At 46.8% G+C, this 27,308-nt stretch overlaps 1 protein-coding gene across 3 annotated transcripts in view; it reads left to right on the forward strand.

Annotated features, from left to right (window-relative positions):
* Positions 1-27,308, forward strand: part of LIN52 (lin-52 DREAM MuvB core complex component) — a 95,264-nt gene that overhangs the window by 63,325 nt on the left and 4,631 nt on the right. Inside the window, exon 6 of one of the 3 annotated variants that reach the window (XM_054027224.1) lies at positions 3,245-6,508. The exons of 1 other annotated variant lie outside the window; for it this stretch is intronic. In XM_054027224.1, coding sequence (XP_053883199.1) covers positions 3,245-3,300 — 56 coding nt within the window. In that variant the 3' untranslated portion in view covers positions 3,301-6,508. Of the gene's footprint in view, positions 1-3,244; positions 6,509-23,855; positions 26,881-27,308 lie in introns of those variants that run through there. One more of the 3 variants, XM_054027220.1, reaches the window with a different exon arrangement.

The raw sequence follows: 27,308 nt of genomic DNA on the forward strand, positions 1-27,308 counted from the left end.
TAAGCAACCATTTTAAATGATCCCAAAGGCTTCCAGTACGTTTTTTGTCCAGCCTTTTAATTAAAAGATCCACCACCTCTGTCTACTAGGCAACTGGCTTCTGCTGTTCCCTTGGGCAGTTGCTTAAGATAGGTTTTACGGTCTTTCTCTTTGACTGCAATCACTTTTATAACATAGAGGTGGTTTCTTCATTCTCAAGCTTCTACAGAAACCCAAACGACTCCAAGATGCCCACCTGGAAATGCTATTCCCATCATAAAGAATTTGTTTAACCAGGAGCTGGGTAGACGGAGCACTTTTAATATTGCAGACTTTTTTATGGAACACTCATGTTCAGGAAAGACTCCAAAGCAGATTTTAAAAAGGGACCAAGGAAGGAATAGCGAAGACATTTGAATGCAGAACCCTGTAATCTGGATCTGTCCTGTGTTTACCAGCAATACACTGACCTGTGATTCTTGGGAAGATCAGACAGTCAGGCAGAGCAGGGAAAACAAGATTATAAATATTTGTGTAAACTTGCCTTTATAGTTTGGCTGGGATTTGTTTGCATTATGGGGATGTATTTCATAGCAATCTCTATACATATACAAACATGTGGGGCCCTCTCTTAGTTTGGTGTCATACCTTTAAAAATAGAGCCCTGACACAGCCCGTGTGTGGAGAAGAGAAATACAGAATAGCAGAAGGCTGCCTCCTGCTCCTAATGGGATTTTGTAGCAGCATGTGCGAGTTTGTTTCAGAAGTCAGAAATGAACAGATGTTGGTATAAATTACCTCTGTGTCTGATGTCTTGCAAATTAAAAGCGCGGTTGGCATCACTAAACAATTTCACCAGGTTGGGCGGGGGGGAGAGCGGGCGGTGATTATTGTAGCAGGTCGGTAAGAATCTTAAGCTACAGCAGAGTAGGATAGCAAGGATAAAGGAATGAAGAATAAAATGAGAGGTCTGTGAATTAATCAGAAATGTTAACATCTCCGATGACAAGTGAACAGGAGGGCACGTGCTCTGGAGCAACCCCCAACCCACAGTAATTTCACTCAGAGCACAGACGACGGAGTCTATGCTCACTGCTTGATTTATAGGGTGCAACCCTTTTGGGGGAACGGAATTGTCATACATGTGTATATCTCCTATATGGGTCTGATTTTTAGGAAATCTTGCCACTCTATCAGCTGAGAATGCTGTAGCTGGATTTTGTGCTTTCTCCACAATAGCATTTTACAGCGCTGCTCTGTTAAATAGTGTGAAGCATGGCAGTGTCAAGGAGCTGTTTGCATTGAGGAGTCTGTTTCAAACTGAAACCTCTAGAAAACTCACATTTTTATTAATCATATTCTTGGTTTGTTTATAACAATATAGTTCTGAACCAAAAAATTCAAACCACCTGCTGCCCTTCTCCAGCTCCTTCCATCCGGGAGTCTCAGAGCACTTTATTAATATTAACACCTTGGGAGGCAGAGAGATATTTTTATTATTACACCCATTTTGCAGGTGGGGAAATCGAGGAACAAAAGGAGTAAATGGTTTCCTGGGCTCACAAAATGAATCAAGGGCAGGGCTGGGAATAGATCCCAGATTTCCTGAAGCCCAGTCCAGTTCTTTAGACAAAGGACTGTTCTTCAGTATAATGGGAGGATCCTGTGTATTCTGCAATTCCTCAGCCATGGAACCCGCCATAGAGTTCATCCTTTTTCTTGGAATTGTGCTCCAGAATCCATGTTTACATTTAAAAAAAAGAAATTTCTAGCCATCATGATTGAAAACATGAACCAGTGTCACTGATGCAGTAATGTCTGCCTGAGTCTGCAGGCAGCCTGAAACAAAAGCTCTGATAGCTGAGATGTGTCCCATTCATTTCAACAGGGTGTTGACTCTGAAACCTAATCATGCCAATTTATCTGCAAGCATTAGCTATTTCACTGTTGACTGTTTTAGCAGAAACATCCAGCTACTGGACACAGCTTCTTCAGGTAGGGAAGTAGAGATCGGTAGTTTAGGGAATTAAGGATGGCATCTGAGGCCTTTCAATAGTAGGGCATGAGTTCTAATCAGCCAGGTGAGTAGTGACCAAATGTCTTTGCCTGATGATGGGTGTTTAGTAGCTTATGTGAAATGAGTCAGGTTTTAGTTCAGTTCCTACAGGGGTTATTTGTCACTTTTGCTGTTCCTCTCAGTAGAGAGGTCAAGAACTATGAATGGACCTTATAAAAACTAAAATCCCATCTCATCCCTTGAGGGCGCTCTCCAGGTTTGGTGTAGGAAACTTGTACTGCTCCTGTACCTGTTCGGTGAATAAAGGACTCCATGTTCCCTGGGCTGTCAGTCAGGAACCTTTCACCAGCACAAAGCTTACTAAAGCCTTTATTTAAAATTGCTGAAAAGGTGAGGAAACCCGTCTATCCAGGGCTCGATCACTAATCATGCTGTCTATATTTTGTATTGTGATTGTGGGACAAAGATTGTATTAGGGTGCCTCTGCCAGAGCCTATGGGCTCACAAGTCAGAAATGTTTTGTGCAGGAAAGTGGCTGTATAAACTCTGCTGTAATACAGCAACCAGAGATTGATGGTGCCAAGAGTGAGAGAGAGACATATAAACCTTGCCTTGCTGTATTTAATATCTAGGAACTGACAATGCAAAGAGAGAAGACCAAAGCTCTATAAACTCTACTTTATTACACCATCCATAGATGAACTGCATTGAGGGAATATAAACCCCATTATATTGCAGCATCCAGGGAGTAGCACTGCCAAGGGAGAGAGAAAATGCTGTCTAATTTCTGTTTAAGATCATAAGTATCCAGGGACCAGTAATCCTGAAATGGAGAGAGACAGAGCTCCATAATCTCTGATGGATTTTAGCATCCAGGAACAATTGCCCTGAGACAGAGCGATGGAGCTCCGGATTACACCTTTCAAAGATTGATAGTGCAAAGACAGAGGGAGATCTTGCATGATCATGAAGCTATCCACAATAGGAATAGAAAGTGTAGATTGTATGTAATGAGACAGGCCATGGGAATTATTGCTGAGCTTTGAAGTTTCCAATGTGTGGCCTATGTTTCCAGGCTGTCAGGAATTCAAGGTGCAGTTCAGATTTAGCTTTTCATTTAAAAAAATTCTTAGCTATGTGTTAGCACCAGTGCACAGTTCTAAATGAATTTCTGTCCTGTGATTAACTATTATAAATGATCCTGCTCTGTTTGTTTGACATTAATCTTTTTTTCCCTTGTGATTTCAGCTAGAGAAATGACTCGAGGGAAGTTCCTCAACATCCTGGAGAAACCCAAGAAGTAGCTGCTGTTACTGGAACTCTGGCAAAAATATCCCTGTCTGGATCATCTCACCCCTCACTGCAGATCCAGCTGAACACTATGATTTCCTAAAGAGAAGGATAAAGCTCTTGGCTCTAGAACGACAGAAGCAAACCTCTCTACTGCTTCCACAGCTCTTCTCCTTACTGACAAGCAGCATTCCAGACATTGCTCACAATGATTGTCAGTAGTTCCATCAGCACTGAGACTTCATCCAACCTTTTCGGCACCCGATTGCCAGGAAAGCTCAATCCTAGCATGCTGTGGCAAAGTTATGCAGCAATCTTTCTATAAACCATTCAAAGCAATACATCCCCAGTGGCCTCACTCAGTTGCTCTCAGTGGTGGCATCTATTAAACCAGGGTCTTTGTGATGCTGGCCAGTACCTCTGGGTGATGCATTGACTCTTCCATGTGTCTCTCTTGCCTTAGGAATAGTGAGTCCATGTGTGTAATTTACATGCTGAAAGCACCATTGCAGTGCTGGTTATAAGCAGGGTTCTGGATGAAGACTGACAGTTCTAGGATTGGTTAGTCTTGGATCTGCACAATCATACCCTGCTTACAAGGCAGGCGGAACTTGTTCTGTGTACTAGATTCACATTACTCACATCCTTCAGAGGAGGATGTCTTGCAATCAAGGGAAGTCCTTCATTCCTGTCTATACTATTCTGCTCTTCATTCCACAAATACTTGCATCAGGTGCTATGTGTACAGGGAGCTCCATCTCAGTGCTAAACATTTGTGTGTTCTCTTGTTAAACCTAGACTGATGAACCATAGGGAGTGAATGAGAAAAGGTGGCTATTACTGTATCATGAAAGAAAATATCCCTGTGGGAACTTCTGCCAGGACACAAACAGATCTATCAGCCCACTTTGCAAATCCAGCTCAGTGAGAGTCCGGCTGAGGTACTGGAGGAAGACACAGGGTTGAAGGGCAATAATGTTTTCAATTATAGAGAGCTTCAAGGTGGAGCGACTGTCTTGTTCACACCCCCGTGGGGATAATCTTCATAAACAGCATCTGCATGCTTACATTTGAAAATAGAATTCTGATGTTTTCCCACATTATTAGAAAACAGCAGCCCCGGAACTTGCTTCACCTGCAAACGTGGAATGTGCACCCCATTAAGGGGAGAATTGTACTATAAGCTAGTATCCTCCTGTTCAGATTGGGTCTCATTCATCTGGTCCTGGAGTACTTTTTAGTGCCTTGAGGCCCACCTGGTACTGGAGTATCTTTTAGTGCCTTTCCTCTTTGAACATGCTGCTGTGTATCAGTCTTGTGTTTTCAGATTTTATTTTTCTCTATAAGGTTGACACAGCTCTTATTTCACTCTGTTTTCTTTTGCCCAGTAAAATTACGTATTCTAGAGTTAACAAACTGGTCGTTCCTCAGGGCTAAAAAATAGTTCTAACGTGTTGGTCCAAGAGCAGTTTTCTCTCTTTGTTCAAACAGTTTCATACACATTTTAGCATGTGTGCCCTTTAAGTTTAGTCATTCTCCAATTTGCAATTGGCTGTGAGGTGTGAACTGAATCGGGACTGTACTTGTACAACATCATATTAATGGACTGTCCTTGAAGCATTCCATTCTTCTGTCTTGGGGTGGACTCTGCTGTTAGGCCCCGTGTGCATTAGTGAGGAGCAGATCTCTGCTTGGGAGCAGACCTCTGATTTTTTACTAAAATTTTTAAAGCCTTTCCATCTTCAGTCTGTGGGTGCCTCCATTTTGTAAATCAGAACTAGGCTAAATTGGGAAAGCTCCTCTTCACTAAGCTTGCACAGTTAAGACCTTGTTCTGCAAAGACTTACTCAAATGCTTAACTTTGAGCATGTGAGCAGTCTGATTGAACTCAGTGGGGATGTACTCATATGCTTGTCTTTGGAGAATTGAGACTTAACAAAGCAGCTGCATCTCTTGAAAGGAGGGGCAATAGGATAGTAGGAGATGCAGAGAAACTGAGAGTGAGGAGTCAGAGACAGGAAAGGGACTTGCTTAGTTGCTGGTCAGAATGGACATAGATGTAGCTTTGAAAGTATTAATTTAAAGTATATGTTTGTTGGAAAATATTAACATTTGTATGTCTAGTTTGGATGTGTTCTTTATATATAGAATGTGTGGCCCAAAAGTGACTGTTGTGAATTTTGGTCCTTTGTTGCCTGTTATGGAGGTCTGCCACTCCCAAACACCTCATGCGTTGGAAGCTGAGAAGTATAGAGGTAGACACCGGAAGTTTGCCACTAATCTGCATGCCTATTTTATGATCTGGCTGGTAAAATATCTCAGACTTCAAGTAGTTGGTACGATAGCATGTAAAAAATCCTTTCTTTTACCCTCACCCTGTGCAGCAGTACTTATCTTCTAGCTGTGGGGCAGCATGTGATATATGCTTTAGATTCAAGATATTTATTGGTTGTGTACTTGTCATGTATAGAGATGAATCAGTGATTTTTTTTTTTTATTGGTAGTATTTACATGTATTTTTGTGTGTTAGCCAGAAGATTGTAATCTGTCTGTCTGTTGCTCTGTGTTCTTATAATAAACCAGTGCAACGCTTACAGAATGGTATGAGTTTTCTTGAAACAGCCCTGTGAAATGTGGAAGCTGTGACCAACCACCTAGGAAATGTTCCTTAGCAACAGGTTCTCCACCATTAAAGTTTAATATTAAGGCACTTTTCTGCATCCCACTATATCAGTTTGTGACCAGCAGGCGTTGCCTCCTCATTGGTAAATAAGTGGCAACAGCCAAAAAGAACTAAGAATTTTTAGCAGCCTTCACAAGCTCCATTTCTTTCTGCTGTGATGTTCTTCACAATTATGGGACAGTTATAGAGCAGCAGCAAATGTCTGCAACTGTGTGAGTGTGAGATTTTTATTTTATAATGAAAAATATCAAAAATAGTGAAGAAAAGGAAGAATAAAGGCAGAATTAGGAGGGAAAGGAAAATCAAAACTTGATTGCATTATCCCAGGATAGTCATTATCCCAGGGATGCATTACTTGCATCCGACGAAGTGGGCATTCACCCACGAAAGCTTATGCTCCAATACATCTGTTAGTCTTAAAGGTGCCACAGGACTCTCTGTTGCTTATTACTTGATAGAGCATTGTCATGTGTCTTACCTTCCCCAGTACATTCAAATGTTAGTCTAAAATCCACAGAAATAAAGCTAATAAGTCTTCACATATGTACTGTGCCTTTTAAATGTCAATATTTTATTAATCCCATTCTATTAGTCCTCTAGCCCTAGAATTATTCAACTTTCAACACAGAAGCATCAGGTGCTGTGCTATTTGTGTAGCTGAAAGAAATACTTGTTCCAGAGAATCCATGGGCTCCTATGCATTAGGTAAAAGAATAGAAAGAGCCAGAGTTAATGGGAGAGAGGAATTATGTGCAACTTCAAAGCGTATAATTTTGGAACAGTTCCACAACATACTCCTCTACCCCAATATAACACTGTCCTTGGGAGCCAAAAAATCTTACCACGTTATAGGTGAAACCTCGTTATATCGAACTTGCTTTGATCCACTGGAGTGCACAGCCCCCCCCCCCTTCCTCCCGGAGCACTGCTTTACTGCGTTATATCCGAATTCGTATTATATCGGGTCGCGTTATATCGGGGTAGAGGTGTACATGTATATAGCTCCTAGATTCCACCTCTCATTGCCAGTATTTTCCTTTATTACTACTTCATTCATGAGGGACAGGAACTGTATGTTTATACCTGATTAATTAGATTAAGAAATTTCCTAATCTGCATCAAATGTCTTAACCACCTCTTCTCCAAATGGGAGTATAATTTTAATGTAGATATCTGCTCCAAGAAGGAGTTCTGTAGCTGTCATACGTTAGGCCTGTGTCATAAATAAGTTAGTTTGGCCAAAATGTCTCAATATTGGATCACTCATTGGTTCTTCATCTGTCTGGAAAGGACAGTATTTCAGCAAGAAGTTCAGTGGACATCCTCAGCAAACAGTACGGTGCCCAACACAGTTGGTCCCTCAAAAACTCAACAGTCATCTTCTCGAGATGGGGCTGTTAACAAATTGCCACAAATGGAGGGGGGAAGTCTTCAATTTTGATCTAGAAGCGAGAGGCCCGCACTTCAGTGAACAATGCATACCTTCACTCGTGGGAGGAGCTCCTCATAAACATTTGCAAAGCCACCCCATTATCCTACTTAAGACTCTCCTTTGGAATGGTGCCTACAAAAACTTAAGTTAGGCAACTGGTTTTCAGAAAACACTGCCTGTCATGCTGACCAGCATTGTCTCACTGTTCCCTTGTGCATCTCATGTCTCTGTCTGTCTGTATCCACATTGTCTTTTGTCTTCTACTTCAACTGTAAGCTCTCGGGGGTAGTATTTGAAAAGTGCCTAGCACAATGGAGTCCTGATCCATGACTGGGACTCCTAGGTGCTACCATAGTACAAATAACTAGTATAATACATTGGATTCAGGCATTCCTGTCTTTCCCCTGCCGCCTCTCATTGTGAGTATCATTACTAAAATTAGACAGGACAAGGTTCAGGCAATGATAGTTTTGACTTGGATTAATCAGTTTTTATTCTCAGACTTCCTCTCCAAGAAGCTATCACAGGTTCATTTGGGATTCTGGTAGTACGAATACTGGACTGTTAATAATCTCTCTGAATTTAAGTATTCCCTAGAGTTTTAAGAGAATTTCTTGGAGAGAAGGGAGCATTCAACAACAAGAATGTATACAAGGGAATGGAGAAGAGTCTTGCTTGTATTTTTCTAGTTCTATTACTGTGACGAACTGGGCCTGTTCTCACGGTGGTCTGTGAATGCTGACAGGGGAGTGTGCTGGGATAGTCTGCATTGCAGGAGGGGATCTGCCCGAGGGCGCATACCTGAGTGTGTAACATGAGAACCCAGGAAGGGGTTGAAGGCGAGGCGACTCCTTAGCCCGGGAAACTGAACAAAGGCTGTGGGAGGGGTCGCTAAAGGAGAGTGCTGGAAGCAGGCAGGGAGAGAGGGCTGGGGGGCAGAGATGGCTCTGACCTCCCAAGGGGAGCTGGGCTGGGATGCCCGGGGACCCCAAGATGGACCTAACTGAGGGGGTCCCTGTTGTCTGTGCCTGCAAGACCTATCTTGGACTGTATTCCTGTCATCCAAATAAACCTTCTGCTTTACTGGCTGGCTGAGAGTCATGGTGAATCGCAGGAAGCCGGGGGTGCAGGGCCCTGAGTCCCCCAATACTCCGTGACAACTGGTGGCAGCGGTGGGATCTACTGCACCCCGTGGACGGCGCTTCCTGCAGTAAGTGACTGGGGAGCAGTAAAACGAAGGGGGATTGACGGGGACCAGGCCTGCTGAAGAGTGGGAGAGAGACGGTTATTACCCCTGGGAGTGTGTGACCAGCGAGAAGGACTTTTGCAGTAACAGGGTCCCCCGGGGGGATCGCAGCGAGTGGTCCCAGGGGCGGAGGAGTCTGCAGCTCGACCCTGGCAGAGAGGTGGTGACCTCGAGAAGGGCTGGCACACTAGGGGGCCCCCTGGGAACTGTGGGGAGCGGTGAGCACACAGGCCGGCGAGTGGCCAGCAGGAAGATGTATGCCAAGCGGCTTAAGAGCGACCTGGTGGAGCTGTGCAAGCAGAGGCGGCTGCGCATTGGGAGGCTCACCAAAGAACAGCTCATTGCCCAGCTGGAGGCAGAAGATCGCGCGAATGAACTGATCCCTGTGTCTCAGGGAAGCAGCCTGGCAAATGCAGCGCAGGCACCAGTGTCTGTCCCAGCTGGGAGTGGTCAGCCGGCTGCTGAGGGCTTCCCGAGACCCCTCCTTCCTATGCCTAGGGGAAGGGTGGGGAGGAGCCCAGCAAATACCGAAGGCGCCATGGCCCCCCCGGCCAGCAGGGGGTCCCCCCGGCGAAGCTCGCCGGCCAGCAGAGGATCCTCCCGGCGACGTTCGGCATCCGGGGAGCGGAATTGGCTGGAATGGGAGAAAGAGCTAAAACTGAGAGAGCTGGAGGATCGTGAACAACAGAGACAGCATGAACGGGAGGAGAAAGAGAGACAGAGACAGCATGAACGGGAGGAGAAAGAGAGACAGCATCAGCATGAACGGGAGGAGAAAGAGAGACAGCATCAGCATGAACGGGAGGAGAAAGAGAGACAGCATCAGCGTGAACGGGAGGAGAAAGAGAGACAGAGACAGGAGAATGAGAGACAGCGTCAGCATGACCTGGAACTGGCGAGATTGAAGGGCAGCGAACCCCCGGCTGCGGTGAGTGAGGGGGGACCCAGGACTGCACGGAGCTTTGATAAGTGCATCATGGCCCCATACAAGGAGGGGGAGGACATGGATGACTTCCTGGAGGCCTTTGAGACGGCCTGCGAGCTGCACCGGGTGGATCCCGCGGACAGACTCCGGGTCCTTACCCCCTTACTGGACCCCAAATCCGTGGCATTGTACCGCCAACTGGGAGAGGCAGAGAAAGGGGACTACGAACTATTCAAAAAGGCCCTGCTACGAGAGTTTGGGCTGACTCCTGAGATGTACCGGGAAAGGTTCCGGAGTCAGGATAAAACCCCTGAGATCTCATATCTGCAACTAGCCGCCCACATGGAAAGATACGCCAGCAAGTGGGCTGGTGGGGCCCAGACGAAGGAGGACCTGATTAAACTGCTGGTACTGGAGCAACTGTATGAACGGTGCCCATCCGACCTGAGGCTGTGGTTGGTGGACAGAAAGCCAGAGACCCCGCGACAGGCAGGCCGGCTGGCCGATGAGTTTGTAAAGAGCCGGTCAGGAGATAAAAGGGAGGAGTCCCAAAGGAACAGTCCCACCACAACGCAGAGAGAGAGTCACCATGGGACCTCCCCGTGGGAAAATACAGAAAAACCCCATCAGAGGGGAACATCCGGCCTCAGGACCATCCGACCCACTCAAGGGGACCCATGGGACATGGGCTGCTACCACCGTGGCCAAAAGGGCCACATACAGGCCCAGTGCCCCAGGCTCAGGGACAGACTGAGCAGGCCGAACCCACAGAGGGTTGACTGGGTAGAGACCCAGCCCGGCGAGAGGCAGCATTCCCAGGGAAGGGGGGCTGGCAGAGTACCACCTGCTAAGGAGGGAGGAGAGCCCCAGGCCAGCTTCTCTGGGGGGCCAGATGCTCCGGATTCAAAGTTCTCCGTTTACAGGGTTGGCGCGGGGCTGTCCCTGCGGAGCGAGTGCCTTGTTCCCCTGGAGGTGGATGGGAAGGAAGTTTATGGTTACTGGGACACGGGCGCAGAGGTGACACTGGCCCGGCCCGAGGTGGTGGCCCCAGATCGGGTGGTGCCCAACACCTTCCTGACCCTGACCGGGGTGGGCGGGACCCCATTCAAGGTTCCCGTAGCGAGGGTACACCTGAAATGGGGGGCCAAGGAGGGCCCCAAGGACGTGGGAGTGCACCACCATTTGCCCACTGAGGTGTTGATGGGGGGGGACCTAGAGGACTGGCCCAGCAGCCCCCAGACCGCCTTAGTTGTGACCCGCGGTCAGAGCCGGCGAGGGGCACTGCGCCCTGGCCTTGGGGGGGGTGCCTTGCCTGAGGCACGGGACCCTAACCTGGTGGGGAGGGAACGCCCAGGGACGCGGCTCAGGGAGGCTGCAGCTTCGGACCCAGCGGGCGAGAAAGAGCAGGTGGCCATCCCCGTCCCAGCTGCTGAGTTCCAGGCCGAGTTGCAGAGAGATCCCTCCTTGCGGAAGATAAGGGACCTGGCCGACCTCAATGCGGTACAGACCATGGGACGAGGTGGCCGGAAAGGATTCCTGTGGGAGAAGGGGTTCCTGTACCGAGAATGGGCTCCCCCAGGGAAAATGGAGTCAGGGGGGATCAGGAGGCAGCTGGTGGTACCCCAGAAGTATCGCCGCCAGCTGCTGTGCCGGGCCCATGACATTCCCCTCTCAGGGCACCAGGGAACCTGGCGTACCCAGCAGAGGCTGCTACGGAGCTTTTACTGGCCTGGGGTCTTTGCTACTGTCCGACAGTACTGCAGATCCTGTGATCCCTGTCAGAGGGGGAGGAAGGCCTGGGACAAGGGGAAAACAGCTTTAGGACCCTTGCCCAGCATAGAGGAGCCTTTTCGGAGGGTGGCCAAGGTAAAAAGGGCGGCTCTAAACCAAGAGAGCCCAAAGCACAGACCTCCAGACTGGAGCGCTGGGAGAAGACCACAGCCCAGTTGGAGCCCCAGAGGTATGGGGGTGGGAAAAGGGCGCAGGCCGCATAAACCTTCCCACATGCGAACTGCGAGTGCCATCAAGCACCCCCAACCTAAGGGGGAGCGTGAAACTGGAGGGGCCTGGTGTAATTCTCACCAAGGAATGGGAGGGATGCGGGGGCATCCATGGGAACGGGGGTAGGTTCGAACTTCCCCGGGTCACTGGCTAAAGTGACCCTGCTCAGTTCGGTCTCGAAGGGGGGAGAGATGTGACGAACTGGGCCTGTTCTCACGGTGGTCTGTGAATGCTGACAGGGGAGTGTGCTGGGATAGTCTGCATTGCAGGAGGGGATCTGCCCGAGGGCGCATACCTGAGTGTGTAACATGAGAACCCAGGAAGGGGTTGAAGGCGAGGCGACTCCTTAGCCCGGGAAACTGAACAAAGGCTGTGGGAGGGGTCGCTAAAGGAGAGTGCTGGAAGCAGGCAGGGAGAGAGGGCTGGGGGGCAGAGATGGCTCTGACCTCCCAAGGGGGGCTGGGCTGGGATGCCCGGGGACCCCAAGATGGACCTAACTGAGGGGGTCCCTGTTGTCTGTGCCTGCAAGACCTATCTTGGACTGTATTCCTGTCATCCAAATAAACCTTCTGCTTTACTGGCTGGCTGAGAGTCATGGTGAATCGCAGGAAGCCGGGGGTGCAGGGCCCTGAGTCCCCCAATACTCCGTGACAATTACAATCTATGGTGTATTCAGAATAACCAATTTGGGGCTATTTCAGACAGTCTGGGTTATCCTTGAGTTCTGTTAAGATCCGATTGACTGCCATCTCTGCTTACTATCGTCTAGATTTTTGAAAGGATTGATCCATATCTTTCCATCCATTTGCGATCCACCACCTTCTAGGGACTTGAAATTCGTACTTATGAAGCCAGTGGAATCACTGTTGAGATTCTGGGAGAATACTCTTCATGCTATTGATTCTTGAAGATTTCATTCCTCTCCTATGTTGGATTCCAAGTTCAATACTCTTCCAAAATCTTTAATAAATGCTCCACAAACCCACATACTTTTTGAGGATTGTTACTGCTATTTAATCTCTCAAGAATTGGGATCCATATTGATCATACTCAAAGGAGAAAGAGAGGTTATTTACCAGTAACTCTACTTCATGTAGATTGTCTGTTCTGATTTACATTTAACTCCCTCTATCCTCTTCTGCTTTGCTAAGGATTCTGAAAAAGTGAAATGAAGTGACGGAGGCTTGGAATCACTCTCATTTACATCCTTAGGGCTAAATATTAAGTGCCATAAGGGGCCAGTCATGTAGCTCCAATGGCTATCGCTTCCTAGAGAGTTCTGACTGGATGCTGTAGGATACGCAAGTATTCCAAGAATGACTATCTACTTGAGTAACCTTTTCTCTATTATTGGCCATCGATTACTCCTTGTTGGCATGTTGGCAGAGAACTAGTGTGGAGTTCATTGTGCCCTTTGCAGTGTAGGCATGACCAAAGTTACCCACTTCCTAGAGTAACTGAAACAATAACAGTATAAATCTCAGCCCAAACTTCCTCCTTGAACCTGGATGTTCTTAGAGTTTCCTTCCACAATCTCCTCTGAACCCAAAGAGACACGTACACACCCCTTATATCACGGTTGAGCTAATTGGATCTACTTGCCAGCACGATAGAACAGTACGTACCCTGAATCTGAAATAGGGTGTTAGTGCTAGTACCTAGGGTAATTCAGCAGAAGAGTCCAGCTTTCCTCTAGGGGGTTAGAGTCTGCCGCCCTATCACAAAGTCCTACTGCTCATTGGCAGATGGACCCAAAAACAAATCAAGGCCAAAGGTTTGTAGTAGAAACCTCTTTCTCAAGCACTTCCTGGATATTTGAGAAGCGTTTGTCATCTATCTATACAACACTTACTGACCTCTTCCTAAGCATGTGTGTAGGCTAAATTGTTGAAATGAGAAAATGCTTATAAATAGTTTGTTTCTTATAAGTAGTTAATGAGGAGCTTGGGCTTTCCTTTGCTGTCCTAGAAATTTGTGTCCCTCTTCTGAGGAACCAGTTAGTTACAAAGCTGGTTTAATAGCCACTGATCAGTTTTACTTCTTTCCCTTGGAGCTGGAGCCATGAACCTTCACAATAACTTGTAGTGCACTCACTGAGTGAATGTACTGCTATGGAAATCCTAGTCTTGAACATTTGTGGGCAGCCGAAAACTGCCATTTTCTGAGTTTTATCCTTTACATTTCTTCAGGTGTTTTTTTTTTTTTTTTTTTTTTTTAATACAAAAAGCTGGGTCTGATCCTGCAAACCCCTTTTTCACCTGAGTAGTCTCACTAATGCTTGAGGTTGTAGGGAGAACTTTGAATAATCTGTGATTTTTAGGAAACATCACACACCAAACTTTCCATACTAGTCCCTATTTTACATATTCCAGGCTATCTCTGCAATGAAGAGAGTTAAAGACTAGAGGTGAAATCCTGGCCTCATTGACAAAACTTCCATTGAATTCAGAAGGGCCAGAATTTCACCCTACCTTTTTAAAAATGAAAGCTGAAATTAGCCTTGATATTTTAGATCTCAGAAAACCAAGGTGAGGGAAAGCATATGGCTGAGGTTTTCATGGACCCTAATGGCCCGGTCTGGGGCTTCAGGATCCTTTGAGATAAAAAGCACTTTAGAGATGTAAGGGTATTCTCACCTGTAGGTCACTGTGGGAGCCCAGGCATGCATATACCTCAGTAACTTTTGTATTTCTTATAAATAAGGCTATGTTTATGTCACGGAGGTCATGGATCCATGACTTCCAGAGACCTCTGTGACATTCTCTGCTTCAGCCCCAGGGTCTGCAGGACGGGAGCTGGCAGCCAGTGGGGCCCTGGCAGAATTCCAGCAATGGGGGCCTCCTGCAAGGTTCCAGAGACAGGTGACAGCCTCATGCAGGGGCCCTCCTCAGGGTTCCAGTGACAGGCGACAGCCTCGTGCAGGGGAGGGGGAAGGGGACGCCTCAGGCGAGCAGCTGGGGGTGTCCCATTTTATCTTTGGGAAATATGGTCACCCTGCAGCTTCCAGCTGCCACGGGTAGAGGGGGAACTCCACAGCTCCCAGCCACCAGGATGGCGGGAGAAACCATGGAGCCGCAGCAGCAAAATTCTCAGACAGGTTACGGCTTCCATGAATTTTTGTTTATTGCCCCTGACCTGTCTGTGACTTTTACTAAAAATAATCGTGACAAAATCTTAGCCTTACTTATAAACAAGTCTAATGCTAAAATGGACACAAATGAGGAAATTCAAAATCTAAGATTCCCATCGCAATATGAACCCAACCACAGCTTTCAATATTTAAAAAAAAACACCTTTTAATAGCATAACCCCACACTCTATATTCTTTGTCATATGTGCAATATGACCAAGTTACATATAACATAAGTATTTGCCACTGCAATTCTCAGCAGGAAAGCTCTTTACTTCATTAAAAATCAGTAGTTTTGGTGGATAGACTTGACTTTGTTCATCACAACCCTCTGTGCAGAACAGCTGACCCCAAGCAGCTGAGTCTCACACAGAATGGCTGTTTCCTTGTTAGGTTTGTGGTGTTGATCTCTGACTTTCATGTTGACTCCTAGAACACAGATCACTAACCAGTGAAGTCTTGTATATTCTCTGCCTGTCCCTATTACAGACAGCTTGGCAAGGGAAAAGAAGAGAGAGTCTGAAACACCTTATTAATCACCGATCAAGGAAGTGGGCAATATGAATGACCTCAGACCCTTTTTATTGACAAGATCTCTGCAGAGAGGAAGTACTTGACTTGACTGTGGATAGTGAATCAGGATCACTGTAGTAATTATGCAGTTATGTGTTAATGTGGGTTAATGCAATCTTAGGATTCTCCAATCTCCCCACCGCCAAACACACACACACAGCACTATCTAATTGTCCAGGTGCATTACTGGGGTCTTACACCTTATTCTGAAGCATCAGGTATTTGCTACTTCTGAGGGCAGGGTTATTCTTGCTATTAATATTTATTTATATTGTAATGGACCCCAAGGTGTGGTAGGTGCTATGCAAACATTTAGAAGGTGGCACAGGAGGCAGCAAATAGAGCTAAAAACAGGCGAGTTTATAAGGGGAATTTGGGGAGGGGATGTGTGGTGATTTTGTATTTGTGTGTGTGTGTGTGTGTGTGTGTGTTTTCCTGCTTGACAGGAGTTTAGGAGGGAAGGCTGTGACATCTGCAGCAGTGGTAGTAACCCGAGGAATGGAAGAGATGATGAAGATGACTGGATGTGCAAGATGCAGGATGTACGTTATCCTGGAGAGGGTATCTGACAGGTGCTCTATTTGTGTGAAGTGCCGCCTAATACATCTGATGGAAGAGAAGATCCGAGGTTTGGAGATGCAGCTAGAAACTGTGGCAGACTTTTGAAGGGTATTGGAGTCAAGGATGGAGGGAAGGTGAGAGGAGACTGAAACAAAACCACAAGATTTAGAGATGCAATCTGGACCAGAGAACTGAGAGGGTAGACTACTGGATGAAGAAAGTGGCCAAGGGAAGCATGTGACTACAAGGAGACAGCAGAGGAAAAGACCGGCTAGTGATAGCAAAACAGAGCTGAGGAACACGTTTGTTGAGTTGGAAAAGGAAGGGGAGAAGGGCAGGCTATATCAGAAGATAGGAGAGTATGGTAGAAGAGAGGAGCAGCTAATCCTACATGAAGAGAGCCAGAGTTTAGAGCCCCAGGAGGATAAGAGATGTCTTGCAGAAGATTGCAAGTGAGAACAGAAGACAAGAAGACGAGTCCAGGAAGAATAGAAGAGGGGAGGCCAGATAATCACGCCAACCCCAGGAAGAAGCAGGTCTGTGTGACTGGAAACTCCCTACTAAGAACAGCAGACAGGCCTCCCACCAGAGCTGAACTGGAGAACAGAAGGATGTGCTATCTGCTGGGAATTAAGATATGGGATGTGAGGCTGAAAAGGATCCTAATGGGAGCATGAAAGAATCCACCGATTGTCCTTCATGTGGAAACAAATGATATGGCTAGATTCTCACTGCGACACACAAGGAAGTCTATGACAGGCTGGGGAAGTATTGGTAAGTAGTGGGGACTTCACAGAAGAACTGGTTGTAGAGGACAACCTTGGTTTGATGATGAGTTAATTCAGTTTAAATTAAATGGAAGGATAAACAAAAATAGTCTCCAACTAGAGTCCTTGATTTCAAAAGGGAAACTTAAAAAAATTAAGGGAAATAAATAGGGAAGTGGAATGGACTGAATCACGGATCTTATTGTGGAGAAGACTTGTAATTAGTTTATTCAACTTTGACTTAAAGTATCTGAAGCTTGCACCTCAAGAATATAAGAACATAAGAATGGCCATACTGGGTCAGACCAAAGGTCCATCTAGTCCAGTATCCTGTCTTCCAACAGTGGCTAATGCCAGGTGCCCCAGAGGGAATGAACAGAACAGATAATCATCAAGTGATCCATCCCCTATTGCCCATTCACAGCTTCTGGCAAGAGGAAAAGATTTGTAGGGAAGGATTGCAGACCAAACTGAATGAACAAGCATCTCAAACAGGTTAGTAAGAGAAAGCAGAAAGCCTACAAAGAATGGAAGAAGGGATGGAAGCAAAGAAAGCTACCTCTTGGAGGTCAGAAAGTATAGGGAAAAAGTGAAAACTGACAAAAGTCAAACAGAATTGGACCTAGCAAAGAAAATTAAAATAGTTAAAGGTTCTGTAGCCATACAAGGAGAAAGAAAACAAGGAAAAAACTGGAGCCATTAAACACTGAGGATGGGGTGGAGATCAAAAATAATCTAGGTGTGGCCCAATACCTAAATGAATACTTTGCTTTAGTTTTTATTAAGGGTAATGAGGAGCATGGGGGCAGTGGCAGGGTGGCTAATATGAACAAGGATATGGAAGTAAAAATTACCACATCTGAGGTGAAAGCCAAACTCTAACAGCTTAATGGGGCCAAATTGGGGGGCCTGCTAATCTCCATCCAAGAATATTAAAGGAACTGGCATGTGAAATTTTAATATAAATAACAAGGATTTTAATTAAAAGAACAGGAGTACTTACGGCACCTTAGAGACTAACACATTTATTTGAGCATAAATCGTAAACTATGGGGTTATACCCTTTGACCAGATGATTGCAAATACAGTACCTATATTTAAGAAGGGTGAGGGGAGTGATCTGGGAAACTACAGGCCTGTTAGTTTGACCTCAATTTTATGTAAGGTCTTAGAACAAATTTTGAAAGAGAGAGTAGTTAAAGCTATGGAAGTAAATAGTAATTGGGATAAAATACAAGATGGTTTCACAAAAGGTCAGTCATGCCAGACTAACCTTCCTTTGAGAAGATAACTGATTTTCTAGACAAAGGAAATGCAGTAGATATAATCTACCTGGAGTTCAGTAAAGCATCTGATCAATTTCCACATGGGAAATTATTAGTTAAATGGGAGAAGATGGGAATTAATATGAGGATCAAAAGGCAGGTAAGGAAGTGGTTAAAGGGGAGATTACAACAGGTCATGCTGAAAGGTGAACTGTCTGACTGGAGGGAGATTACTAGTGGAGTTCCTCAAATAAGATTCGTCCCAAAACCAATCCTTAACATTTTCATTCATGACCTTGATACAAAAAGTGGGTGTGCGCTAATAAAATTTGCGGATGACACAAATTTGGGAGGTATTGCCAATACAGAGGAGGACTGGAATATCATACAAGATTGGATGACCTTGAAAGCTGGAGTAATAGAAATGGGATGAAATTTAATAGTGCAAAGTGAAACATCATGCACTTAAGGACTAATAACAAGAATTTTTGCTATAAGCTGAGGATGTATCAGTTGGAAGTGGCAGAGGAGGAGAAAGGCCTAGGCATATTGGTTGATCACAGGATGACTATGAGCTGTCAATGTGATGTGACCATGAAAAAGATTAATGCAACCCTAGGCTGCATCAGGCAAGGTATTGCCAGTAGAGATAGGGAATTGTTATTGCCATTATACAAGGCACTGGTGAGACCTCATCTAGAATACTGTGTGCACCCTTGGTCTCCTTTGTTTCAGAAGGATTAGTTCAAACTGGAACAGGTACAGAAAAGGGATATTAGAATGATAATAGGAATGGAGAACCTGCCTTACTAGAGGAGACTTAAGGAGCTTTGCTTGTTTATCCTAACAAAGGCTAAGGGGGGATATGATTGCTCTCTATAAATACATCAGAGGGTTAAACACCATGGAGGGAGAGGAGTTAAGTTAAAGGCCAATGTTGGCACAAGAACAAATGGATATAAACAAGCCATCAACACATTTAGGCTTGAAATATTAGGCAAAGGTTTCTAACCTTTAGAGGAGTAAAGCTCTGAAGCAGCCGTCCAAGAGGAGTAATGGGGGCACAAAACCTAACTTGTTTTAAGACTGAGCTTGATAAGTTTATAGAGAGGATGGTATTAAGAGATTGCCCACAATGACATATGTCCCATCCATGACTGCTATTAGCAAATATCTCCAATGGCTAGAGATAGGACACTAGATGGGGAGGACTCTTGAATTACGACAGAGAATCCTTTCCCAGGTGTCTGGTTGGTGGGTCTTGCCCACATGTTTAGGGTCTAACTGATAGCCATATTTTGGGTTGGGAAGGAATTTCCCCCCAGGTCAGATTGGTAGAGACCCTGGGGGTTTTTCACCTTCCCCTGCAGCATGGGGCAAGGGTCACTTGCTGGCTTGACCTAGAGTAATAGTGGATTCTCTGTAATTTGAAGTCTTTAAACCATGATTTGAGGACTTCAGCCAGAGGTTATGGATCTATTACAGGAGAGGGTGGGTGAGGTTCTGTGGCATGCGATGTGCAGGAGGTCAGACTAGATGATCATGATGGTCCATTCTGGCCTTAAAGTCTATCAGTCTATGAGAGAGTCCCTGCTCCAAAGAGCTCACAGTCTAAACAAAGTGAGGAGCAGAGCGATACAAGATACCAGTGAAGTGAACAGGATCAGAATGGATATTTGGTTTGTTAGGTCCATGGTGTTTCTATTTGTTTCCCCCTCCCTGTATAAACTATCTCCAGCTGCCCCTCTAACTAGCCATTACTAATTTTTATTTATTTATAATTATATATAAACTAATCGCAATTGCCATTCTAGCTAATCATCTGCTCCTGTCCATTTCCTATAGCCAGCATTGGTTAATTTACCACCGCTTTTCCCCCTGCCTCCCTACTCCCCAAATTCCCTCCCCCTACCGTAAGACTAGTGGATTAAACCAGTGGTCTGATCAGGTACAACTTGGCTTGATTTTTCAGAAGTGCTGAGTACCCTACAAGTCACATTGAAGTCAATGGGAGCTGCAGGTGCTGAGCATCTTTAATAGAGCTGATTGAAATATTTTTGACAACAGTTTCTGTTGAAAAATACCATTTTATGAAAAATTGAAATATTTTGTGGCGACTCGTCAGTTTTGATGACAGTTTTGTCAGGAAGGTTTCTCAGATCAAAACCAGAGAGAGAGGGAGGCTCTGTTCTGCTTGATTTGGAGCAGGGACCTGACTCTCTGTCTCCCACACCTCTCCCCCCGCCCCCTTGTGACAGGGTTTTGTTTTTGTTCGGCATTGGACGGAAAACAAATTTTGAAATGTTTCACAAAAAGGATTTTTTGTTTTCTGGCCAGCCTTAATCTTTAAAAACCAGGCCATAAGTCCTTATGTAAATTCACTGGAAATGACAGGGTCTCGTTTAGGAATTACTTTTCTACATGCTTCTTCTGAGTTTGAATATTGATGGCAGACCATGGTTCTCTGTCTCACTGGAGAAATGCAGCTGCTTGGCTCTATTGGCAGACCCTGTTTCAACCACTGTCCTGCATTTCCTTTTAGGTGCAGTATGATCAGACAGAGGGAAAGCCCCACAGGGGAATCTTTGTGGTTATTTAAGCCAAAATCTCTGCAGCTTCCCCATTTTGTCAGAATTCACTGTTGCCCCCTCCTCACCTCCAAAACCAAGGTAACATGCAAAACAGCCTCTGCTTTGGAATGAGCTAAAAGCAACTGCTTGTTTTCAGATCCTTGTGTTCTAAGGAGATTATTGCACAAATATGAGGGAGCAGACAGCAGGAGAGAGGGGCAAGAAGGGCGAAGGCAAGCTGATGATTGGGATAGGGCAAGACGGAAGGTGGACTGATGGCTGAGCAGTGGAGAAGAAAGAGGGAAGGATGTGGGCAGGCTGGGGACAGTCTTTTTCCCCAGCAACACTTAGTTGATGCCAGCCATTCTGGCCTCTTCCCTTCGGTCCCTGTTCTGCAGTTGACTGGCCCCGGATGCTGGGCTGCTTTCTGACTGCTCATCCATTTCCCCTTTCTAGTGTAACTGCCCGAGAGACAGCTCGTGTTGCTGTTTGTGGCACAAGGAGTGCTGGCTGTCGCTTGTTAGGAGAATTTCCCCAAGTCAGACCTGGGGTAAGAGCCGTGTGAAGCGGAAGACAATTAGGGGCTTATTAGTGTCCTGGGGAGACGTGTAACTTGTGTTGCTGGGACTTACCAAAACAGCGAGAGTCTTACCGGCAAGCTCCAGCCGAGAAAAGACTGAGGGATTGTCTCACCTAATTATGGGGAATGGGCCTCTTTGTGTTTGTGATTCGGTACGGTTGTCCGATCGCTTATCTCCGGCTGCTGGCTCAGGCCTAACTGGAAGTGTGCTAATTAGAAGAGAAATGGACGTAGTGATCCTGTCAGCTCTCGTTACCGGCGTGGACAAAGCCGAATATTATTCTGAGGCAGTGTTTTGTGAGTGTCCCTCTTCCAGATCTCATTAGGGAAAAGGCTGGTGGATAGGGAGGGGATCCTACCACATGGGCTAGCTAATGGAGCACGGTCACCGTTACTGTGCTAATTAACGGGCTCAAGCAAATGCTTCTCCAACCAGCAGTCCCAGTAGCTGCACCTGGTGCATCCAAAATCCCAACTGCCTCCCTGGATGAGCAAAGAAAGCAGTGTGTGTGTGACGGAAAGGGGTCTAACTTAGGACAAACCTATTGGACTGCCAAAGGGGCAGGAGAATGGTTAAAACAGTCAGCTTAGAGACTGTACTGGCAGAGTACTGCAGAGCTAGCTGGCTGCACTCCAGTGACCCCACAGTAAATGAAGCATGTCTGCTTACACCCAACACACCCTACAGAGGTGTGAAATGGACATGTGGGTGGAGAGAATCTGGGGAATAAACACGAAGGATGTAAATCTGGGATCAAGATATCCTAACCCCCAGCAGGTGAACAGCTGTCAGTATCCTCATGGAGACCTATGCAGCAAGGACTGTGAAACCTGGGAAAACTCAAAGCAGGTAACATGGCAGTGACTGGGACAATCCCAGACAGAGCAGGCATCAGGCTATTCGAGGTCTGAGACGAGGAGGGAGACAAAAGTACATTTGAGGAGGCTCCTCTTGCGCAAGGGAAATAGTTCCGTCTGTGAGACTTCTAGGTGAAGGAAGCTGAGACCAATAATAACCCACAAATTCACTTAGTCAAGACAGGTAGAGAGGGTGGCGCAGGAGGAGCCATTGAAAGGTATGTTCAGATACCGTGTATCATTTGCTTAAAAGCACTAGTTACAGTTAAAAACTGAGAGAGAAAGGAGAGGTAGAAGTTAGAAAACAGAATGCTGAAGCACTGAGCTTGTGGGATTCCATAGAGTAGATATATGCCTAACTGGCATAGAGATGGAGGTGGTACTAGAGACAGAGACTGCAGTTACGCGGGTAAGCGTGCAACCAGAAAGACCTGTATAGCCATGGAGACCTGTCAAGAGAATGGAGGAGTCGGTCTTGTGTCAGGTGAATGAGGAGGGGGTTGCATCACCAACAGAAAAGGACAGTGGGTGTTGAGAGGGAAAGTGGCGGTGAGAATTTTAATTTACTGTTGGAATAATTTTTATCAATGCAGTTCTTAACTTTATAAAGCAACATGAGTAACCACTACAAGGAAAGCAACAGAGAGTCCTGTGGCACCTTTAAGACTAACAGATGTATTGGAGCATAAGCTTTCGTGAGTGAATGCATCTGACGAAGTGGGCATTCACCCACGAAAGCTTATGCTCCAATACACCTGTTAGTCTTAAAGGTACCACAGGACTCTCTGTTGCTTTTTACAGATCCAGACTAACACGGCTACCCCTCTGATACTTGACACTACAAGGAATTGCTGATTGATGTTGATTCCCCACCTCCCCATTCTTTTGAAACAATAAAATCTGTAGGTGGATGTGATAGTTTTTTAAACTATGGATCTATCCAACTGCCAAATTAAATCAATGTCATCAGCATACCAGACTAGAGGGGATGATATGTCTTGTCTATCTGTCCTAGAATTTTAAAAGTGCTTTCTCTGGTTCAGCTGTGTTTTGCACCTGTTTCAATCATTTTTGTTCTGATGGAGGTTCCAGGGCCTTCCATTTTCTGGTTAGAATGTATCTGGCTCAGGGAAGTAATTTTTCCTTCTATTTGTTATTGCAGAGGATTGTGGGACTATGCTCCACTGTACCAAACAGTGTCACCTCCCTAACAGGCCTACAAAGTCATGTGGTCTATAGTCTGCTATTTCTCTAGGACAGGGGTGGGCAAACTTTTTGGGCCGAGGGCCACATCTGGGTGGGGAAATTGTATGCAGGGCTGGGGTAGGGGGTTGGGGTGCGGGAGGGAGGGAGTGCGGGGTGTGGGAGGGGGTGCAGTGTGCAGGAGGGGGCTCAGGGCAAGGGGTTGGGGCAGAGGAGGGCTGTGGAGTGCATGAGGGGGCTCAGGGAAGGGGGTTGGGGTGCAGGAGAGGTGCGGAGTGCAGGAGGGGGCTCAGGGCAGGGTTTGGGGTGCAGGGTGCAGCAGGGGGCTCAGGGCAGGGGGTTGGGGTGCAGGAGGGGCATGGGGTTTGGCAAGAGGCTCAGGGCAGGGGGTTGGGGTGCACAGGGGTGCAGGGTGCGGCAGAGGGCTGGGGTGCAGGAGGGGTGTGGAGTGCAGGAGGGGGCTCGGGATTGGGGTGCAGGGTGCAGCAGGGAGCTCAGGGCAGGGGGTTGGGGTGAAGGAGGGGTGTGGAGTGCAGGAGGAGGCTCAGGGCAGGGGATTGGGTGCACAGGGGTGCAGGGTGCAGCAGGGGGCTCAGGGTACAGGGTTGGGGTGCGGGAGGGGTGCGGGGTGTACAAGGGGCCTCAGGGTAGGGAGTTGGGGTGCAGGAGGGGTGCAAGGTGCATGCAGGGGGCTTAGGGCAGGGAGTTGGGGGGCGGGGTGCAAGAGGGGTTCGAGCTCCGGCCTGACGCCGCTTACCTAAAGTGGCTCCAGGGTGGCAGTGGCGTGCACCGGGGCCAGGATAGGCTCCCTGCATGCCTGCCCTGTCCCCGGCCCCGCGCCGCTCCAGAAAGCGCTGCGGCCCCCGGGGGACGGGGAGTGGAGGGCTATGTGTGTGCTGCCCTTGCCGCACCTCCAGGTACCTCGCCCGAAGCTCCCATTGGCTGCAGTTCCCCATTCCTGGCCAATGGGAGCTGCAATGGGCAGTGCCTGGAGGAAAGGGCAACGCACACGGAGCCCTCTGCTCCCCCGCCCAGGGGCCGGTGCTGAGAGTGGTGCTGGGCCCGCAGCACCACGGGGGGCAATCCCGCAGGCTGGATCCAAAGCTCCAAGGGACTGTGGCTGGCCCGCAGGCCATAGTTTGTTCACCCCGGTATAGTCCAGAGTCCAGAGGTTTGGGCAGGAAAGAGGCTGGAGCAAGATAGAGGCAAAATGGAGGTGTTTCCAGGGCCTTTTATATCTTCTGCCATGTGGAGGGAAACCCACTGTTTTAAACAAAAAACTCAGCACAGCTAGTGGAAAATTACAGGTGACAAGATAGTGTTTGGAGTCACATGGGCAAGTCACATGTCCATGCATGAAGGTTTGGACACAGTAGAAGCTATTACCTATACCTCAAACAATACATTTACAGGACAGTCCATTCAGTGTAGATGGGCGTCTCCCATGGTCCATTGTCAGTCAAGTGTTTCTTGATGAGCCACTTAATTTGAATAGTCCCTCCAAGATGTGCTGGCTAACTACCTTATGGGCGTTACCCCAGGAGCAAACATTTGAAATCCAGGTATAGATTATTCATAACATCAAATAAAAAAATGATACATGCATACAGATAGCATAATCATAACTCGCAAATCATAACCTTTTAATGGACAACCTTGCATGCCACATTTTGTACAAGATTTGTTGCAAATATATAACAGTGGTTGCAACTATATAGTCATATTTTAATCAGATAACATCACACCCTGTTAGATCAGCTTTCAGATGAACCGAGAAAGGAGGGGAAGTGCATCATGTCTGAGCTTCAGATGGTGGCCAAGCCCACTTTCTATGTTGTGGTTGAGGCTTCTGATACAGCTGCCAGGTCTGTGATTATTCTGTGTTGATCCTCCTAGCTGATGAACTCCAGTTTGCTATGGGAGGCTCTGACCAAAGTAAAGGACTTCCTGTGTGGGGGACCCAATTTGTTAATGAAAGGACATAGGATATCTTGAAGAAGGTAAAAGTCTATTGGGCAACACTCAGGTCTCTGGGTCTCTGCATGCCTTTAGTTAGAAGCACATCCACTTCCTTTGGGATCCAAAGCTCTTCCCAACTTCCAGGGGATCAGGAGTCTACCCAAAGCCACTCTTCTTTCAGGCAGAAGTCCAAACATTCCTGCCAACTGTCTGTCCATGCTTCATTGGGAGCTCATCTGCTGCACCAAGCTCCAAGCAGATAGTTTGATAGGACACTCAAGAACTTCCATCTAGTGTCTTGTCTCAGAGCCATGGTGAGATTCTTCACCCAGATTGAAGTCTCTCAGACTCGATTGTTCAGGATGCTAGATCAAGAGGGTCCTGCTGAGGACTAAAAGACACTACTGGAAAGAAAGAAACCTTTAACCAGGGAAACTTGCCTAATGAACATGCAATGCTATTACATAGGGCTGTCTGCACCCCTTTACACAGCATTGCTTCCTAAGTTTGACCCCCTAGATCAGATGAGTCATATAGCCAAGTTAATATGAAGTCACTTTTAACTAACATTGCTCAAGCTCACATCCTGCAGGGTCAGTACTGCTTGTTAACTTCCGAAGAGAGAGGATCCTTATGGGCAATTCTTGAAGGAGGAAAAAAAAGGTTATTTTGACTTTCTGAGATGATTGCCAATACAGATCAGAACAACCCACCTGGCTTCCCAGCTTCTTCAGAGTCTTAGGTTAAGGATTCCTAAATCAGTGGCAGGAACTAGAGGCTGTTGGGATCGCGGTTGGGACCCACTTTCATGCCCAGAAAAAACAGAAATGGAGTGAGTAGCTCTAGCACACAACACTTGCTAGAAGTTTCCAGGGGTGTTGAGCCATGTAGGCAATCCTCCCAAAGAAACACGGTTACTAAGGCCTGGTCTACACTACGAGTTTAGGTCGAATTTAGCAGCGTTAAATCGAATTAAGCCTGGACACGTCCACACGACGAAGCCCTTTCTTTCGACTTAAAGGGCCCTTTAAACCGGTTTCTTTACTCCACCTCCGACGAGGGGATTAGTGCTGAAATCGGCCTTTGCGGGTTGGATTTGGGGTAGTGTGGACAGAATTCGACGTTATTGGCCTCCAGGAGCTATCCCACAGTGCTTCATTGTGACCGCTCTGGACAGCACTCTCAACTCAGATGCACTGACCAGGTAGACAGGAAAAGCCCTGCAAACTTTTGAATTTCATTTCCTGTTTGCCCAGCGAGGAGAGCACAGATGACCATGCAGAGCTCATCAGCACAGGTAACCGTGATGGAGTCCCAGGATCTCAAAAGAGCTCCAGCATGGACCAAATGGGAGGTACGGGATCTGCTCACCATATGGGGAGACGAATCAGTGCTAGCTGAACTCCGTAGCAGTAATGGCAAAATATTAGAAAAAGTCTCAAAGGCCATGAAGGACAGAGGCCATAACAGGGTCGCACAGCAGTGCCGCGTGAAAATTAAGGAGCTAAGGCAAGCCTACCACAAAGCCAGAGAGGCAAACGGAAGGTCCGGGGCAGAGCCGCAAACATGCCGCTTCTACGCAAATCTGCATGCCATGCTAGGGGGTGCAGCCACCACTACCCCAAGCGTCTGCTTTGACTCCATCAATGGAGAATCACGCAACAGGGAAGCGGGTTCGGGATACGAGGAAGATGATGATGAAGACAATGAAGATAGCTCACAGCAAGGAAGTAGAGAAACCGGTTTCCCCAACAGCCAGGATATGTTTATCACCCTGGACCTGAAACCAGTAACCCCCCAAGGTGTGCTCCCAGACCCTGAGGGCACACAAGGGACCTCTGGTGAGTGTACCTTTGTAAACATTATACATGGTTTAAAAGCAAGCGTGTTTAATGATTAATTTGCCCTGGCAATCGCGGCCAGTACAGCTACTGGAAAAGTCTGTTAACGTGTATGGGGATGGAGCGGAAATCCTCCAGGGACATCTCCAGAAAGCTCTCCTTCATGTACTCCCAAAGCCTTTGCAAAAGGTTTCTGGGGAGGGCTGCCTTATCCCGTCCGCCATGGTAGGACACTTTGCCATGCCAGGCCAGTAGCACATAGTCTGGAATCATTGCATAACAAAGCATAGCAGCGTATGGTCCCGGTGTTTGCTGGCATGCAGACAACATCCATTTCTTATCTCTCTTTGTTATCCTCAGGAGAGTGATATCATTCACGGTCACCTGGTTGAAATGGGGTGATTTTATTAAGGGGACATTCAGAGGTG

Source organism: Malaclemys terrapin, chromosome 4 (assembly GCF_027887155.1).
Source record: "Malaclemys terrapin pileata isolate rMalTer1 chromosome 4, rMalTer1.hap1, whole genome shotgun sequence".
Lineage (NCBI taxonomy): Eukaryota > Metazoa > Chordata > Testudines > Emydidae > Malaclemys > Malaclemys terrapin.